This window comes from Cervus canadensis, chromosome 18 (assembly GCF_019320065.1).
Source record: "Cervus canadensis isolate Bull #8, Minnesota chromosome 18, ASM1932006v1, whole genome shotgun sequence".
NCBI classification, from domain to species: Eukaryota; Metazoa; Chordata; class Mammalia; order Artiodactyla; family Cervidae; genus Cervus; species Cervus canadensis.
The window spans coordinates 20,645,546-20,664,845 of record NC_057403.1 but is presented as its reverse complement, the minus strand read 5'-3'; the positions used below and the strand labels follow the sequence as shown (position 1 = coordinate 20,664,845).

Genomic DNA, 19,300 nt, shown 5'->3' with positions numbered 1-19,300 from the left:
CTTCCTGGCTGCTAGGGCTTTTCTCTCATTTCAGAGAGCAGGGGCTACTCTTCATTGCAGTGCTTGAGCTTCTCATTACGGTGGTTTCTCTTGTTGTGGAGCAAGGACTCTGGGGCACACAGGCTTCAGTAGTTGTGGCGAGTGGGCTCAGTAGTTGTGGCTCCCGGACTGTAGAGCACAGGCTCAATATCTGTGGCACACGGGCTTAGTTGCTCAGAGGGCATGTGGGATCTTCCCTGACCAGGGATTGAACCTGTGTCTCCTGCATTGGCAGGCAGATTCTTTACCACTGAGCCACCAGGAAAGCCCTCTAAAACCTTTTCTGTCATGGGGTTTTACAGTCTGGTATCTTGAGACAGGTTCCTTAAAGTCTGCTCTGCTTGGTGACCCCAAGATTCCCTCAGGAGTTAGTGGGCCTGTAAGAAGAAAGTCATGGAGTTCCTTGAAGAAATATCAGAGGAAGAGTCCCCCAAAGAACGCCACACTTCCTCAACACCATCCTGGAAGCTCACAGCCAAGGAGATCCTGGCAACCAAGACCCAAAACTACTTTGCTCAGACTAAAAGAGCTGAGAACATCTTGATCCAGGTTGCCTTCTCCATTGGTCTAAGCAGCATATGGCGGTTCCCTTACCTGTGTCATCTGAATGGAGGAGGTAAGGTCAGGGACCTGGATCCTGAGTTTAAAGAAGGAGTTTTAGGACTGGGCACCCAGGCGCCGAGGATTTGGGGGAGGAGATGACTGGAGATTAAGAGGAGGGGGGCCAGGACTCCTGGCTGTCTGAGCCCAGCTCCTGGCTCTCTTCTTCAGGCAACTTTATCCTGATGTACTTCTTCATGCTCCTCTTTTTCGGGGTTCCCCTCATGTACATGGAGATGATCATGGGGAAATGTCTGCGCATGGACAGCATCCAGGTTTGGAAGCAGCTTGTCCCCTGGCTGGGCGGCATTGGCTACGCCAGCGTACTGGTGAGTGAGGGCCCAGCCAGGGGCATCCCAGCAGCCCCCTTACGGTCTCCAGGTTCCCTATGTCCACCCAGCCCGCCCCCCTTCAGGCCCACTGTGTCCACCCCCAGGTGTGCGTCTTGGTGAGCTTGTACAACAGCATTATCATCACCTGGAGCCTCTCCTATCTCAGCAACTCCTTCAGTTATCCCCTGCCATGGGACGAGCGCCCGCTGGTGAGGAACATCAACGTCACCGGTGAGGAGGGGGAGAGAGGGGGCCCGCAGAGCCCAGGGAGGCAGGGGCACTGGGGAGCAGGAGGCAGGGAGTGAGAGCCAGAGGGAGGCAGTGACAAGCAGGGGCAGCCACCAGGTGAGGTGGTGCCTGAGTGACTGGCTTCCCCCAGACCTTTCTTGCCTTCAGACTGTAGCCCACCAGTACTTCTGGTACCACACCACCCTGAATGCCTCAAACCACATGGGAGAAGAGGTCGAGACCCTCGTCCTGAACCTCACTCTGGGCATCTTCACAGTCTGGTTCCTCCTCTTCTTAATCATGATGGTGGGGCTAAAGATTTCAGTGCAGGTAAGCCGCTCTGATCGCCGATCTCACTACCCCTTCACTTTTGCCAGGTCCAAAGGTCCTCAGGCTCCCTGCCCCCACACCATCCAACTCCTTCCTGCTGACTTCTCTTTTCCAATCCTCATGACCCGCCCCCCGCCACCCGCCCAGAGGGTAAGCTCAGAGGTGACCACGCAGCCACTCTATCAGGGGTCCTAAGGAAGACACTGTACTTGCCCTCAGCAGTTGTCGCTGCTCCTCTCAAAGACAACCGCTCATCTCCCATCCGTGGCACAGAAGAGCACCTCAGACTGACCCAACTCCCTCTTCATCTCTCATCTGCATGTCACTGCATGTGGGGACCTGCAGACAGCCTTGTAGATCAGACCACGCCCTCACGCCCTGAGCCTGGCCGCCCCTGAGCCCACCTTCCTGAGTCTCGACAGTGCCCGTTAACCCCTAAAGGAGCCGATCGGCACTGACTTCAAAGTTTCTCATTTAGATTACTTTATTCCAATCCTTATTTCCAACCCACCCCCTTGGCACCTGGATATTCTCCTTCTGTGGAAAAGTAATGGCAGATTATCTTGGTTAACATTACCTGTACCTTCTAACCGCTGTATCTATGCAAGCAATCAACTTTCATGCCAGGCATCCCTGGAAGCCCAGCTCACCATGTCTTTACAGCCTTCAAAATAAGCCAGTCACACAAAAGTGGGTTTTACTAAAGGCTTAGTAGAGCACACGGTGGCAGGGAGGTGAGTTTCCCTCATCAATCTCTGAGCAAAAAAAAAAAAAAATTATTAAGCATATCATTTTCTCACAAAGTCTCTTCTCCATTTCTTCTTTTCCCCTTCAGCTGTGAAGGTGTTACATCCAGTCTTCAGCCTCACTGGCTCCTCTCCCCTTTGCAGTTCTTGTCCCTAAACTCAAAAATAGGCCAGAAAAACCAAAGCCCATGAATTGATAGTATCCAACTGCACCACAGGGCTTCCCCAGTGTGGTAAAGAATCTACTTGCAGTGCATCCCTGGGTCAGGAAGATCCCCTGGAGGATGAAATGGCAACCCACTCCAGTATTTTTGCCTGGGAAATCCCATGGACAGAGGAGCCTGGAGGATTACAGTCCATGGGGTCACAAAAGAGCTGGACAAGACGTTGCAACTAAACAACAACTGCACTACCATTTAAAAGCTGTCTTTGCCTGGGGCCTCCACCTGATTGGTGGATTTTTTTTTTCCCCCAAACAACATTGTTGTCTCCTTAGAATAATCCTCCTGTAGCTCCCTCTTGTCACATCCTGGCCACATTAACGCTGCTCGCCTCACTCTCTGCTCCTGCTGGCTAATGCTTGCCTCTCTGTCCTATGCTCCCCTCCTGCCCACATCTCCTGACTTCAGCTCTCTGTCCTGACCTCTCTGACCAGATGCTGATTTTCTCAGTATTCCTTCCCTACGTCATCCTCCTCTGCTTCCTCATCCGAGGTCTCTTCTTGGAAGGTGCAACCACCAGCCTCAGACGTATGGTGACCACAGAGGTGAGGCTGGGCACTCCAAACCTTCACCCTCCCTCTCCTTCTCTGAGTTTTCTTCCCCTGCATCTTCTCTCCTTCTGTCTCCTGCATACCTCTTGTCCCTCCTGTTTCCACCCCAGCCTGCCCCCTCCGCCAGCCCACTGGTGGTTCTGCACTCTGAACCCATTCCCAAACTCCTCTCGCCCACCACCCCGATCGACAGTTCTCTGCCTGGGCCTCGCTGGACCTGTGGCGTCAAGCAGGAGGCCACGTGCTCTATTCCCTGGGCCTGGGCATGGGCACCATCATCTTATTCTCCTACAAGGCTGGAGGTGACAACTATGCCCAGGTGGCCTCTTTGGTGACCCTGATCAACCTGGGGACTTCATTGCTGACTACGTCCATCATCTTTATAGTGCTGGGTTTCTGGACCACCACCAGTGGACACGCCTGTGTCAAGCAGTGAGTAGTCGCAGCCTTGCAGATTCAAAAAGAGGTCCCCCTTCCTCTACTTCAGCAGTCCCCCAGCCTCATGGACCTTCAAACTCAAACCTCTCCAATAACAACAACAACAACAAAAATAGTATCACATTACTCTCACAGAAAAACAGCTAGAAGGAAATAGTAAAATAGTCTAATATCCATCACTTTGTAGGCAAGAAAAGAGTCTCAGATACATGACTGTCCAAAGATTGGGCTTCCCTGGTGGCTTGGACGGTAAAGAATCCGTCTGCCATGCAGGAGACCCAGGTTCAACCCCTGGGTCAGGTAGATTCCATGACTGTCCAAAGGTTTCTATAACCGGCAAATGGTGTAAAGAAGTTTTCAGAATCAATTGTTTAACTCACAGAGAGGACCGGTAGAGCATTCTGAGCCACAGTCAGTGGTTGTGGCCCAGGCTGTGCATTGGAATCATTTGGGAAGCCTTAGAAAATACTTGTGTCTGTGTGCCCCCACCCCCCTGCAGAAATTCTCATTTACTTGGTCTGGAGTGCATTCAGGCACTGGGATTTTTTAAAGCCTCAAAGTGGAATTTTTCTTCCAGTTAAGATATTGAAGGATGCAAAAGTCCATATTTGTACAGTAGCAGCATTTTTTTAGTGGATAAAATAAAAGTCATACTTTGCTATACAGTTATTGAAGTGCAGTGGACCCAAGAAGATTTAAAGAACTAAATCTATACCAAGAGAATACTAAAGGAAATTCTTGAGGCTGAAGGGAAATACCCAGTTTGTATTTAGATTTCATAAAAGTACACAGATGAAAAAGTAATTTCACCTATCTAAGCTGTTCTGAACATAATTGCTGGTTTTCCAATAACTGAATAACCTAGCTTCTTTAGTTTAAATTAATTAAAATTAAATAAAATTTAAAATTCAGTTTCTCAGTTGTATTAGCCATATTTCAAGTACTCAAGCCACATCTCGTTAGTGGCCACTGTAGACAGCACAGCTCTAGCGTAATCATCAAAAACAAAATAATAAGAGATATACGTCAAACCCACTAGATTCCAAATATCAGTGCCCTCCCCTGCTTCAGTTGTGACAACCAAAACTGTCTCCAGACGTTGTTAAATGTCCCTGGGGAAAAAGATGGGGTTATCACCCTCCACTGAAAACCATTGTGTCAAGGATATCAACAACAGAAAAACAGTTACCATCATCCTTTCTTTAAAACATTTGTTTTGTTTCATTTATGACTGCACTGGGTCTTCTCTGCTGCACACTTCTTTGGTTGTAGCGAGCAGGAGCTACTCTCCAGCTGCGCTGGGCTTCTCATTGCAGTGGCTTCTCCTGTTGCGGAGCGCAGGCTCCAGGGCGCCTGGGCTCAGGAGTGGAGGTTCGCGGGCTCTAGAGCACAGGCTCAGTAGTCGCGGCGCACGGGCTCAGCTGTCCTGCGGCATGTGGATTCCTCCCGGGCCAGGGATCCAACCCACGCCCCCCGCATTGACAGGCGGAAACTCAACCACTGCCAGGGAAGTCCAATGTCATTCTTAATGGTTAATTATTGAACATTTTCCTCTAATATTAAAAACAAGACAAGGGTATCTCTTTTCATCACATCTCTTCAATATTATAGTGAATTTCCTAGCAGTGAAAGAAGGCAAAAAAGGAATATAAAAAGAGTAGAGCATAGAAAGAACTAAAACTGTCTTTATTCACAAGTGGCATAAGTGTGTATTTAGAAAACCTAAAAGAATCTCCAAAAAAAAAAAAAAAAAACTAAAATAAATAAGTGCATTTAGGAAAGTCACAAGGACAAAAGTCACCATACAAAAACAAATTTTTCTACACGCTAACAGCAAACAGCAGTTAAATTAGAATTTAAAAAAGCAAAACCATTTACATTAGCATCGAAACCCATCAAATACTAAGGCTAAACTTAACAGAGGATGTGCAAGATCTCCATACTGAAAATTACAAGGCATTGCTGAGAGAAAGACCTAAATAAGTGAAGAGCTATGTTATGTTCATGGATTTGAAGAATCATTGATGTTAGGATATAAGTTCTCCCCAAACTGCCAAGTGAAATGGCAGTTCACATCCCAGCAAACTTTACCATAGAACCGACAAGATCACTTTAAAATGTATATGGAAATGCACAGGATGTATATTAGTCAAAACAATCTTGAAAAGAAAAACAAGAAGTTGGAGACATACTACTTGGAATGTAAATAAGTATTATGCAGTACAATTCAGCAGTCAGGAGCAATAAACTTGATGTACATTCAGCAACGTATAGCTATCAGCAAAAAAAAAAAAAAAGAAAAAGGAACAGAATGCTGTTTATAGCACAACAACACTTCAGTAATGACACACAAAACAACATATTTTTTCCACAAAGTAAAATCCATATTTGAAACACATGAACGTGAGCCACTATAGAAACAGAGAAAAGAGTGAAGTTCAAAAATGAAGGAGGTCCAGTGGTGGTCCACTCTGGTGGTTCAGTGGTTGAGAGTTTGCCTTCCAATGCAGGGGACTCAGGTTTGATCCCAGGCTACGGGGCAGCTAAGCCTATGGGCCCCAATGGAAGGGTCCATGTACTGCAACTAAGACTTGACACAGCCAATAAAATAAATAGTTTTTTTTTTTTAAAAATGAAGGAGAAAAAAGATCAAACACACTCTGCTCTGCTGGTTGAGGAAAATGTATTGTGAACGGGCCTGATGAACCCAGCACTCCAAACTAAGATCCAAAGAGAGAAAATCCTGAGTGTATTCATTTTCTGGGGCTGCCATAACAAAGTTCCACAAACTGGGTGGCTAAAACAACAGAAATGTCTCACAGCTTTGGAGGCCAGAAGTCTGAGCTCCATGCGTTGGCAGGGCTGTGTCCTCCCTCAGGCTGTAAGGAAGAATTTGTCCCATGCCTCTTCTGGGGATTTGCCGGCAATCTCTGGTGTTCTTGTCTTGTAGATCTCACTGGCATTCTCACATGGTGTTCTTCTCCATGTTGTGTGTGTTTTGTGTGTGTGTGTGTGTGTGCAAATTACCTCTTGTTACAGAAAGATACCAGTCACAATGGATTAGAGACCCCCGCCACTACAATACAACCTCATCTTTAATTACCTCCACGACAGTCTTATTTCTAAATAAGGTCCCTTTCTGAGGTAGTCGGGGGTTAGGACTTCCACTGGATGAATCTGGGAGGCGGGGACACACAATTCATAACACTGAGGAATTAGCTACTGCAAATACAACATCTCCTGCCTCTTAGGTGGGATCCCCAGGCCAACTGGCCCCAAGTCCATGTGGTTAGCTTCTGGTCCCTGCCCTTGTTACTCAGCTGCACTCATCTTGGGCTGCTTACTTTCCTCTTCAGTCCTTGACATCCCTGGTCTGCAGTCAGCTCTCCACCACCTTTCCTTTCCTCTCTCCCCGCTTCAGGAGCATCTCAAAGCTGACGCAGCTGATAGACGAGGGGGTGCTGCCTCAGAATGCCAAGCCCCCAAAAGACATCCTGCTGCTGCCCACCCTGGACTACATAAAATGGATCAACAGTCTCCCGGGCCGTCTCCGGCAACAGGTCGTCCACTTATCCCCATCCTGCAGCATCAAGGTGCAGAAGGAAATGGTGCGTGTTTGGGAACAGGAAGGGAGTTGGAGTCCTTAACAGCCCCAGAGGACCTAGAGAGCTGCATTTCTTAGGGTCCTTGGCCGGGGTGGGGGGCCACTCAATCATCTTCTAGGTAACCATTATGATCACTTTTCCACCACCATTTCATATGTGCCCAGGCCTCTGGGGAAACTGTCCCTCTAATTCTCACATTGACCTCAGGATCCCCATGTATTAGAGATGGAAACCGAGGCCTCAAGAGGTTTAGCTCAAATGGCTCCTGAAACCAAGAAGGGCACTCGAACCATTCATCACCACTCTGGCCTCTTTCTTCCACCCAAGGCAGACATTGCTAATCGATCACTGCACCATTTCCGTCCCTGCATCCAGACCCACCACTGCCTCAGAGCCCTTCTCCCCCACAGTTCATGCAGGGCCCCGGCCTGGCACTCGCAGCCTTCTCCCAAGTCGTCTCGTTGTTCCCTGGCTCCTCTTTCTGGGCCATCCTCTTCTTCATGGCCCTGCTCATCACAGGCTTGAGCAACTTGATGAGGCTCTTGGAAGGCATTGTCTTTCCCCTCCAGAACTCCATCTCCATCTTCAGGGATTATCCCAGGATACTCACAGGTACTGTGGATTCTCACCCCAGTGACAGCCTTGCCTTTGGCCCCTCCTTATCCAGCCACCCCCAGTCTCCAGGGCTCACTTTGACCCCTGAACCCAGCCCTGCACATAGACCTCAAGTGTGGCCAAACCTGCCCCTGCCTTAGCGATCGTCTGCTTGGGAGGTTTTCTGGGCAGCCTCATCTTCACCAGTCGTGCTGGCAGCTACATAATGTACTTGTTTGATGACCTCGTGGTCCCACTGTCCCTCGTCATCACCGTGGTCTTCCAGAACGTGGCCCTGGCCTGGATCTACGGAGCTGGGAGGTGAATGCCCAAGCCCCCGGGGTCTGCCCAGCCAGGGAACCCTCCCCCCACCCTGGGTCTCTGAGGAGAGTTGGGGGCCTGGTCTGGTCCCTCAGTCCTTCCCACAGCAGGGAGGTCTGGCTGAGGGTGCAGGGGTACAGGAGGGAGTGACCTGAGGGAATCTGGGGCTGGGGGGCCCTAATGGGACAAGCAGTCAGGATCCAGGGGACTCAGGGACCCTGCCATTGGCCACATGGGCTACGCTGAAGACAAAAGGCTGGGAGCGATGCTTTCCCCCAGGATTGGGGGTGGGGGGTGTTTCCCATGGGGAGACTAGATGGAAGAGCCAACCCCAAGGAGGGCCTGGCAGGACTTGGCAGCTCTTAAATGTTGAGAACTTGTGCGAGAACCAGACGCCTGGAAAGCCCACCCTCCTAAGGACCCCAGGCCCCGGCAGCCAGAGGAGGGCTCCCTTCCAGACGTCCCTGACCGTTGCCCCCACCCCAGGTTCAGGGAAGAAATGTTCAGTGAGATGGGCCGCCCTCTGTGGCCCTTCTCCTCATTCCTGTGGTGCTACGTGACCTTGCCGGGGCTGCTGGCCCTCCTCACCATCTGCTTCATGCAGCTCTTCCAGGGGACACACCTCTACTACACTGCCTGGAACACCAGTGGGGTAAGACTGCCCCACCCTGGCCTCCCACTCCCACCTTGGGTACTCCTTGTCAGAGGACGCCCCGCAGGACCCCAAGTCTGGGCTTGTATGGTCCCCAGGGACCCTTTGACCAGCTTGCCAGCCCCTGATCCCCAGCATCATGTGGACTGAGACCCCACCACCGCTGCCTCTTCCTCCCACCCTGGTCTCCTCTCTCTCTGCCCCCAGAACAAGGAAGTAAAACATCTCTACCCGCAGAACAGCCTGGGCTGGGTCATCTTCCTCAGCGTCCTCACCTTCCTGCCGATTCCAGTCCACCCACTCCACCAGTGGTGGTCCCTCCAGGAGTACGTTGCCCCAGATCCCTTTGAAAAACTAATGTCTAAAAAGACACCCATGGTGTCCTCCATGTCCTCACAGAGGCCGAAGCATCACTCAATGAAGTCCCAGGAGAGAACCAGCAACACCTCAACCAGAGGGTTAAGTATGTCTTTACTCAGGTCCCCGAAACCTGAGCCAGAGTGCCTCAGCCAGGACCCAGTCAAGTATGAGAGCTCTTCCTGGTTCAGCCTGCCACTACTGACCTCCCTGTCGTCTTCCTTGACCATAAGGAGTGCCAGCCTCCGTGTCTCAAGGCAGGTGAGCCCAGCCTCGGTAACTGCAGACAACAGCAACAAGGGCAGTGAGACCCAGGAAGAAAGCCCAAAAAAGAAATCTGTTCAGTAACTTGCGACACCACCCACCTTTTCCAAGGCAGCAAATCTGTCCAATGACTGGTGGCATTTGTGAACATTTTGCTACAGAAATAGTTGGTTCTGCCAAAAAGGAGGGGAAGGGGCACATGGAAAACTTGCCTAGCAATCGGTGACATCACTCATTTGACCTTGGAAGGAAACGGACAACCCAGAAGCTCTTTCCTCCCCTCCCCCACTTCTGCTAAGTGGAACACTCTGCTCTGGGCTTGGGGAACTCAGAAGTCACCTCCATTGCTACCAGGACTGGACCTGGTGCCCCTTCCCCCCTGCGAAGTGGGGGCACCATGATGGCATGGGCATCACAGCGCTTCCCAGGACCCAACTTCCATTTACCATGGAGACAGACAACGTTCTCTCCAACGCCCCCACCTCTGCCACCAGACTAGACTGGTGGGGTGGCTGACCTCTCGGGGGCTGCTCTCTCAGAATGAGGCTGAGACAACAATGCTGTGAGTTAATAAATGGGTCCACTGGGACCCCACCCCTCCACGCACAGGCCTCGGGCATAGTGTTCTTTGGGTGAACAGCCCAGATGTCAGCCTCCGCCTGCAAACACACCCTCCAAACTGCCAACCTCTGGCAAACAGCATCCAGTCTGGTGACCCCAGCTCCCCCTGCCTTTGAGACCCTTCTGTGTCCTGTTTGAGCCGAACTGTGTGGGGAACTTTGCAGTGATCAGTGTCACTCAACCCAGAGCGTGTGCTAATCCCTAAAGCTAACTTGGTAATTGGCGGCCGTACTGATTCTATCCCGTAACTCTCCTCTCACTACTCCTACCAAGAGGGAAGGATGCCTAGAACATTCTGATCCTCACGAGCTGGCTGTTATGCTTCATTCTTACTTGGGATAGAGGCCCTCACCCGTAGGAGGTGGGTCCCCTGGTTTCCGTGAGATCAGGAACAGGGAATCATAAAGAACTTGGACCTTATTAGGGTTTTCTGTGGGAGCTAGATAACACCACCCTGCCTCCTGAATGGGCTTCTCTGGTGGCTCAGACGGTAAAGAATCCACCTGCAATGCGGGAGACCTGGGTTCAATCCCTGGGTTGGGAAGATCCCCTGGAAAAGGGCACGGCAACCCACTCCAGTATTCTTGCCTGGAGAATCCGCATGGACATTGGAGCTTGGCGGGCTACAGTCCATGGGGTTGCAAAGAGTGGGACATGACTGAGCATCTAAGCACAGCAAGCCTCTCTGAATGTCACATGGAGTTAAGGCACTGGGGGGCAGGGGTGGAGGACCTAGGCCCTTTCTGGAAGCCACACCCCTTAGTGACTTCCTGGGCAAAAACCCTTCTTTCCCACTGCCTACCCCCCAAAGGTCATGACCTTGAGAATCAATGCCGGCTTCCATCATCCCCAACTCTGGTTCCCAATCACTTCTCAAATCTTCATGTGCACCTCTTATTTATCTGAAACATGTCTAAACATCTTTTATGACACTTCTTTATCAGCGCCCACTTTCTGAAAAAACATCCCCAACCTAGGTAGAAAATTTACCTGTGAACTCCCATTATTCTATATACCTGATGTCAGTTAAGTTTCATTTGTTTTGCTCACTGGTTAAAAAAAAGTAAATGTAAGTAGAAATTCTAAATTTTTCTTCCTGCATTCCCAATGTAATGGCTTCTCCAACCCCGTTTGGAGAGCCCTGAAAGAGGCAGAGGCCCCCAGGCCCTACCTGCCCCGAGACTCCCCTCATGGCCTCCTGCCTCCTCCCTTACTCTCCGTGGACCCTGGGTCTAGGATGACCCAGCTCCGGGAGCTGGAGGTGAGTGGAGTGGGTCTGGTCCCCCTTCCACCCTCACCTTCCCCTCTGTGTCTCTCCTCCCCTCTCAGAGTCAGGAAGGGCCACCATGAATCAGTATTGCCAAGCATCGGGTAGGGTAAGAGAAAGGCCAGTGTAGACAATGAGTCCTGCATGCAGAGCGGTAGTCAGAAGGTGGCTTTATGTGAGGCTGAGGGTGAGTGAGAAGTCCCGGCATGGAGGACACCTTCCCAGATGCTATGAGAAGCCCCCTGCCCCTATTAATACTTGAACAAGACATTAACAGACAGGCCTGTGGCCAGTCTCCCTCTCCCACCTCTCCTTTCAGGAAGTGGATATTGCAGGAGGCTCAGAGAAAAGAAAGGACAGCACTGTGGTCAAATCAACCAGTCAGCGACCCAGGTGGAGAGAGAAGCGAGGTGGTCTGGCTCCCAGTCTGGGATCCTATCATTTTTCATTTCCCCACCAGGGGGTTAAGTGCTTCTTGATCCTTGCGTCTAGGATACCGGCATGCAACTTACATTCCCTGGTCTGAGGGGCTCCCACAAGCTTGGGAGGGAATTGAGGACATTCGAGGTGGCCTCTGTGTTGGGGGAGATTGGTGATTTTGGGGAATGTGGGGTGGGGGCCTCAGGCCTCTCTGCAGTGGGCTGTGGAAGACGTGTCTTGGCTAGGACGGTCCTGCAGTGTGTATATGGAGGGGTGAGTTTTGTTAACTGTGATCTGAATGACCATGACATTGGCTTGGGGAAGCCACGTGAGGAACTTCAGCAAGTAGTTTCTGCTAAGACAGTTCTGCAAGCTTTTCCTATAAAGGGCCAGATGATAGTTTTGGTTTTTCAGGACATGGTCTCTATGACATACAAACCTGTCCCTCAGGATTGCTTGCAGGACCCCCCTCCCCCACTCCCCAGATACCAACATTTTCAGATGCTCAAGCCCCTTATATAAAATGATGTAGTATTTGCATATAACCTACACACATCCTCCTGTATGTTTTAAATCATCTCTAGATTACTTAATACCTAATATAACATAAATGCTATGTAAATAATACCCAGTGTGGGAAGTTTTGCCTTCTAAAAATTTTTTCACATGTTTTCGATCACATGTGGTTGAACCCGTGGATGCAAAGGGGGCCAACTGTATTCTCTTTATTTGATTTTTACAACTCTTAAAAAATGTAAAAACCACTCTTAGCTCACAGGCCAGATTTATCCCACACACTACGCGTGTAGTGTGCCAACCCCTGATCTAGGGCCACATGATGCCGACAAAAGAATGCTGGTGACTAAACCAGGAATCACTTTGAACTCTCTAGTTGGTTCACTTTGTACCAGGCAGCCACCTGGAGGGTATGACCACCAGGCCGTCCAGCAGAAAGAAAGGTGACCCAAGAATGGTCAGGGGGCAGAATCCTAAATTCTCAAAATGGTCTATATAACTCCCCCACCCCTTAGATCTCAGGAGATTAATTATCAGGAGGCAGCCAAGAAGAGAGGCAACCTCACTGGGAGGACCACATTCAGTGCCCAACCTTCCCGACTAAGCCGTGTGGACCAGGAGAGGAAGAAGGTAAAGTCAGAAATCTTTCTGAGTTGATTATTTAGGAGATGGGTCCAACAACCATTAATACCAGATGCATGTGGACAGGAGGGAGAATAGAAAGTCCCACCTTATCCTTGACTGCAGTGTCTTCCAAATTTGGCTCTGGGGTTGGATGACTGCTGTGAATCCTCTTCCACTTCTTATAAATTTAAAAAATTCTTGGCTCCCTCGGGTGTTCACTGCTGCAGGCAGGCTTCCTCTAGTTGTGGCGAGCAGGGGCTACGCTTCCCCGAGGTGCGCAGGCTCCTCATCACGTCGGCTTCTCTTGTCCTGGAGCACAGGCTCTAGGGTATGGGCTCAGCACTTGTGGTGCATGGGCTTTGTTGCCCATGGCATGTAGGAGCTTTCCAGACCCAAGATGGAACCCATGTCCCCTGCATTGGCAGGCCTCATCATGACGGCTTCTCTCGTCATGGAACACAGGCTCTAGGGTATGGGCTCAGCACTTGGGGTGCACGGGCTTCGTTGCCCATGGCATGTAGGAGCTTTCCAGACCCAAGATGGAACCCATATCCCCTGCATTGGCAGGCAGATTCTTAACCACCGGACCACCAACCACTGGCTTTTAACTCAGTCCAACAAGCAGTGACCCAGGCCTAGTCACTTTCAAGAACTCACGAAACCAGCAGCTTTGCTTCAGGCAATGTGTGTGTGTTTGGGCGGGGTGGGGGGTGAAGGTTAAGTTTTCTCCAAAGAGGAAGCCCCTACTTTTCAATTGCAAAACTGAGATGACCTGAGGATCAGCCTAGCTGTGTCCTTGAACATGCCATTTACATTTAACCATTTAATACCTTAATAGTTGACCTACCCCAAAATGGAGGAATGAAGTCAGACAGTCATAAGGTCTCCACGGGTCAGGCAGTCCCTTTCAATGGAGCTTCAGTTCAGTTCAGTTCAGTCGCTCAGTCGTGTCCGACGCTTTGCAACCCCATGGGCTGCAGCACGCCAGGCTTCTCGGTCCATCATCACCTCCTGCAGCTTGCTCAAACTCATGTCCATCAAGGTGGTGATGCCATCCAACCATCTCATCCTCTGTCATTCCTTTCTTCCACCTTCAATCTTTCCCAGCATCAGGCTCTTTTCCAATGAGTCGGTTCTTCACATTAGGTGGCCAAAGTATTGGAGTTTCAACTTCAGCATCAGTCCTTCCAATGAATATTCAGGACTGATCTCCTTTAGGATTGACTGGTTGGATCTCCTTGCAGTCCAAGGGACTCTCAAGAGTCTTCTCCAACACCACAGTTCAAAAGCATCAATTCTTTGGTGCTCACTTTTCTTTATAGTCCACTTTTCACATCCATACATGACTACTGGAAAAACCAGAGCTTTGACTATACAGACCTTTGCTGACAAAGTAATGTCTCTGCTTTTTAATATGCTGCCTAGGTTGGTCATAGCTTTTCTTCCAAGGAGCAAGCGTCTTTTAATTTCATGGCTGCAGTCATCATCTGCAGTGATTTTGGAGCCCCCCAAAATAAAGTCTCTCACTGTTTCCATTGTTTCCCCATCTATTTGCCATGAAGTGATGTGACCAGATGCCATGATCTTGGTTTTCTGAATGTTGAGTTTTAAGCCAACTTTTTCACTCTCCTCTTTCACTTTCATCAAGAGGCTCTTTAGTTCTTCTTCACTTTCTGCCATAAGAGTGGTGTCATCTGCATATCTGAGGTTATTGATATTTCTCCTGGCAATCTTGATTCCAGCTTGTGCTTCATCCAGCCTAGCATTTCTTCTTTTTTTTTTTTTTTTGCTTAATCAAAATTATAATTATTATGATTGCAGGATTATCACATATAAATGCATTTATATTTACTGAAGCAGAAACAGCACATTTTCAAGAGTGCTTTGAATTCAACTAAATTTGATAACAAAATGTTGTTACCTAAAGTAAGTGTCAATATTCCTTTGATCTCAACTACAGAGTCAAGCAATCCCCTTGGGAAAACAGACTGAAATTCAGTACTAATAAATAAATAAGTCAGGGGATTTGGGCTTCAAAGAGTGTAAGTTTTTTGTGGTCTTGACTAGTGTTTCTTGATTTTCAGTAAGATTTTTCCATTCTCTACTCTCTCTTCATGTTTGATACACAATCTAATGCTTGGGAACATCTCAAAGCTTTGGTAGTTTTAAATTTCCTGTAAATCTGATAATAAAAATTCATTTACACTGATTTCTTAGAAAACAACTAAAAAATTCTACCCAGGTTCAAGAACAATAAAAATGAGCTAGTAACAGTCTTTCTTGCCATAATATTGGACTTTGCATATTATTTAAAAATTATATAGCTTCTAAAAAGAATCAGCCCAGCATTTCTTATGAGGTACTCTGCATATAAGTTAAATAAGCATGATGACAATATACAGCCTTGACGTACTCCTTTCCCGATTTGGAAACAGTCTGTTGTTCCATGTCCAGTTCTAACTGTTGCTTCTTGACTGGCATACAGGTTTCTCAGGAGGCAGGTCAGGTGGTCTGGTATTCCCACCTCTTGAAGAATTTTCCACAGTTTGTTGTGGTCCACACAGTCAAAGACTTTGGCTTAGTCAATAAAGCAAAAGTAGATGTTTTTCAGGAACTCTCTTGCTTTTTTGATGATCCAGCAGATGTTGGCAATTTGATTTCTGGTTCGTCTGCCTTTTCTAAATCCAGCTTGAACATCCGGAAGTTCACGGTTCACGTACTGTTGGAGCCTGGGTTGGAGAATTTTGAGCATCACTTTGCTAGCGTGTGAGATGAATGCACTTGTGCAGTAGTTTGAACATTCTTTGACAAAACAGCAATTAATAGTGGTGGTTCAGACGGTAAAGCGTCTGTCTGCAATGTGGGAGTCCCGGGTTCCATCCCTGGGTCAGGAAGATCCCCTGGAGGAGATGGCAACCCATTCCAGTCCTCTTGCCTGGAAAATTCCATGGATGGAGGAGCCTGGTGGGCTACAGTCCGTGGGGTCGCAAAGAGTAGGACACGACTGAGCGACTTCACTTGCACTTTTCTTGAAAGGGGTGTATGCAGCAGGTGCGTCCGGCAGGTGGCGCCCTGGTATTGGGAAATGGCTTCTTAGTGCCTCCATAGCCATTAAGCAGTTAAAACTGGGATTTCCCTTTCTTCTTCTGGGCTTCCACGTGGTTTCTGTATCCTGCCATAAAGAGGACGACACATGGTACAATCCCTGGATGAGACAATACCCTGACACTTATGGGGCGATCACAGGATGAACAAGTAAAACATCAGTCGCTCACTCGCCCAGTCGTGTCGGACTTTTCAAGACTCCATGCACTGAAGCCCGCCAGGCTCCTCTGTCCATGGAATTTTCCAGGCAAGAATATTGGAGTGGGTTGCCATTTCCTACTCCAGGGGATCTTCTCGACCCAGGGATCGAACCTGCATCTCTTGTGTCTCCTGCATTGGCAGGCAGGTTCTTTACCGATGAGCCACCTGGGACTCCAATCAGTACCAATTATATATTCAATAAAGGAAGACACAGCAGCACACTAAATTGGCCCAAATGCCCCTACTCTGCAAGGTCACTTCAGCTTCCCTTCCCTCACGGTGACCCTTACCAGTCGAATTCAAGTGCTCTTTCCTCCTTGAGGAACATGCATTAGTCAGGGACTACAGCATCAACTTTAGTGAAATTTCCACCTGGAGGATGTACTGTCTGCAAACTCCACAAAGACTGATCCTTGTTGAACATCCTTTGAAGTCAGGGAGTGCAGGACCAACAGTTTGTCTTTTCTAAGCTATGACATGTCTAAGCCTAGATAGTCCTTAAGATGATGACTTGGACAGTAGGGTCTGTTTTTGTCTTCTTTCAAGACCCATCCATCCTTAGTTAACTGTGATTGGGTGGTGAGGAGTGCTATAGAAGCAGTGGAGGTCATTACTAAAAAGCCATTTCTTCCAAAGATATACAAATGCTAAAAAGCACATAAAAAGTTCAGTGTCATTTGTCATTATGGAAATACAAATCAAACTCACCGTGAAATATCACACAGGGTGTATGAATTCGCTTTGGTCATATCAGACTCCGTGCAACCACATGGACTGTAGCCTGATCACCTCCTATGTGTCAGGGGATTCTCCTATCCAGGGACTTTAGCATGTCCTCTTCATGGCAGGCTACAGAAACCATGTAGAAGCCGTGAATAGGAAAGAGAAATCACAGTTTCAATGGGCTGGCTTAATGGCTATGGAGGTACTTCTATGAGATTCTCCAGGCAAGAATACTTGAGTGGGTTGCCATGCCCTCCTCCAGGGGATCTTCCCAATCTAGGGATCAAACCAGCGTCTATTATGTCTAACGTACATTTGCGGGGGTGGGGGGGTGGTTCTTAATCATTAGCACCACCTGGGAAGCCCACCCACCAGGAGACCAAAACCGAAAAAAAAAAAAGAACAGAACAAGTATTGGTGTGGATTTGAAGAATTTGGAACCTCATACACTGCTGGTGGGAATGTGAAATGGAGCAGCCACTGTGAAAATCAATTTGGCAGGTCTTCAAAAACTTTAATGTAGAATTGCCAGCAGTTCCACTCCTAGTTATATGCCCCCAAAAACACTGAAAACAACCGTTCAAACAAAAAGCTGTACCTGCACATTCACAGCAGCGTTGGTCACAATATCTAAAAAATACAAACAACCCAAAAGTTCATCAGTGGACTGACGGATTTTTTGAAGTTATATATCCATACTATGGATATTATTCAGCTATGGAAAGGATGAAGTTATACTACAGCATCGATGAACCAGTGTGGTTAGTGAAAGTCAGGCACAGAAGACCACATATTCCGTTTATATGAAATATACAGAATAGGCAAATCCATAGAGATAAGAGCAGATTGCTGGTTGCTAAGGGACTGGAGACAGAGGGGAATAAGTGAGTTCTTACTGGATACAAGGTTAGGGTGATGAAAACACGGAACTCAACAGTGGTAACGATTGTACAATGTCGTGAATGGTCTAAATGCCACTGATTTATACATTTAAAAAGGTTAAAATGGTAAATCTTACATTATATGTATTTTACCACACACACAAAAAATGCAACTTGGAAAGAATAAAATAAAACTGCCTCTACTTACAGGCAACATGACATAGAAAATCCTAAACAATCTGAAAAAATAATACTAGAACTAGTAAAGTGAGTTCAGCAAGGTCATAGAATACAAGGTCAATATACCAAAAAAAAGCAGTATTTCTGTATACTAGCAATAAGCAATTAGAAATTCTAAAAAAACAATATCATATACAACATCATTTTGTCTAGGAATACATGTAACAAAGTATGTGCAAGATTTGTGTGCTGAAAACCACAGACATTCATGACAGAATCAAAGCCCTAAGTTAAGATAGATGCAATATTCATTGATTAGATGATACAATACAATTAAGATGTCAATCACTTTGAATTGACCTGTTGATTCAACACAAATCCAAACAAAATCCCAACAGGTGGTTTAGAGAAATTGACAACCAGATTCCAAAGTTTATATTTTTAAAAAAAATCAAAGGAATTAGGATAACTAAAACAATTTTGAAAAGGCAAGGCAAAGCTGGAGGACTCACACTACCCGATTTCAGACTTGTTGTGGTATAAAGCTACAGTAATCGAAACAGTATGGTATTGGTGAAAAGATTGATATAGATGTACTGAACAGAATAGAGAGCTCAGAAACAGACCCACACAGGGACTTCTGTGGTGGTCCAGGGGTTAAGACTCGACACTTCCACTGCAGGGGGCATGGGTTAAAAGATTGGTGGGTGGACTAGGATCCCGCATGCCTTGTGGTGTGGCCAAAAAAAGAAAAAAGAAATAGGCCTATATACATCATCTACTGCCAGCTGATCTTCAACAAATGTGCCAGGATAATAGTGAAAAGAAGAGTCTTTTTAACCAATGATGCTAAACAATTAAGTTACCCATGTGCAAAAATACACAACCTTGAGTATATGTATGTATAAAACCTACGTATTTAACCTATGTATAAAAATGAACTCAAAAGACATTGCAGGGAATTCCCTGGTGGTCCAATGGTTAGTATTCTGCACTTTCACTGCCAAGGGCACAGGTCCGGGAACTAAGATCCCACAAGCTTCACTGCACGGCCACAAAACCAAACCAAAATAGATTGCAGACCTAAATGTAAAGCCTAAAACTATAAAATTCAAAGAGAAAATCTTTGTGACTTGGGTTTGTCAAAGATCTCTCAGGACAGAAAGGCATCAACTGTAAAAGAAAATGCTGATAAAATTTCATTGTTAATTTAACAACTCCACTCTCCAAAAGGCACTATTAAGAAAATGAAAAAGAAAGCTCCCTACTGAGGGAAAACATTTGTAAAGTACATATCTGATATAGGTGTATCCACAATACATTAAATCTTACAATTTATTGATAAGAAAACAACCTATTTTTTTAAATGGGTGAAAGATTTCAACTGGCACTTCACCAAAAAAGCTATATGGATGGCAATAAGCACATGTGAAGATGCTCAAGATCATTAATCATTTGGGAAAGGCAAAGTAAAGCCACAATGA

The 19,300-nt window shown here is 47.4% G+C and overlaps 1 protein-coding gene across 1 annotated transcript; it reads left to right on the top strand.

The window, feature by feature from the left end:
• The first annotated feature begins 432 nt into the window (after positions 1–432).
• Positions 433–9,362, top strand: LOC122421260 (orphan sodium- and chloride-dependent neurotransmitter transporter NTT5-like). Its single transcript, XM_043437131.1, has 11 exons — positions 433–655; positions 811–968; positions 1,076–1,202; positions 1,351–1,529; positions 2,931–3,041; positions 3,241–3,479; positions 6,907–7,093; positions 7,501–7,702; positions 7,846–8,005; positions 8,492–8,657; positions 8,865–9,362. Exons 1-11 carry the CDS (start codon positions 433–435, stop codon positions 9,360–9,362), a joined length of 2,250 nt encoding a protein of 749 aa, XP_043293066.1.
• The last annotated feature ends 9,938 nt before the right edge of the window (positions 9,363–19,300 follow it).

Bases quoted from the DNA above. Each gene is read 5' to 3' on its own strand.
- LOC122421260 (XM_043437131.1), top strand. From the start codon at position 433: ATGGAGTTCCTTGAAGAAATATCAGAGGAAGAGTCCCCCAAAGAACGC. The intron at 969-1,075 runs GTGAGTGAGGGC...GTCCACCCCCAG, and splicing joins TTGGCTACGCCAGCGTACTG to GTGTGCGTCTTGGTGAGCTT. The intron at 3,042-3,240 runs GTGAGGCTGGGC...CCCGATCGACAG, and splicing joins GACGTATGGTGACCACAGAG to TTCTCTGCCTGGGCCTCGCT.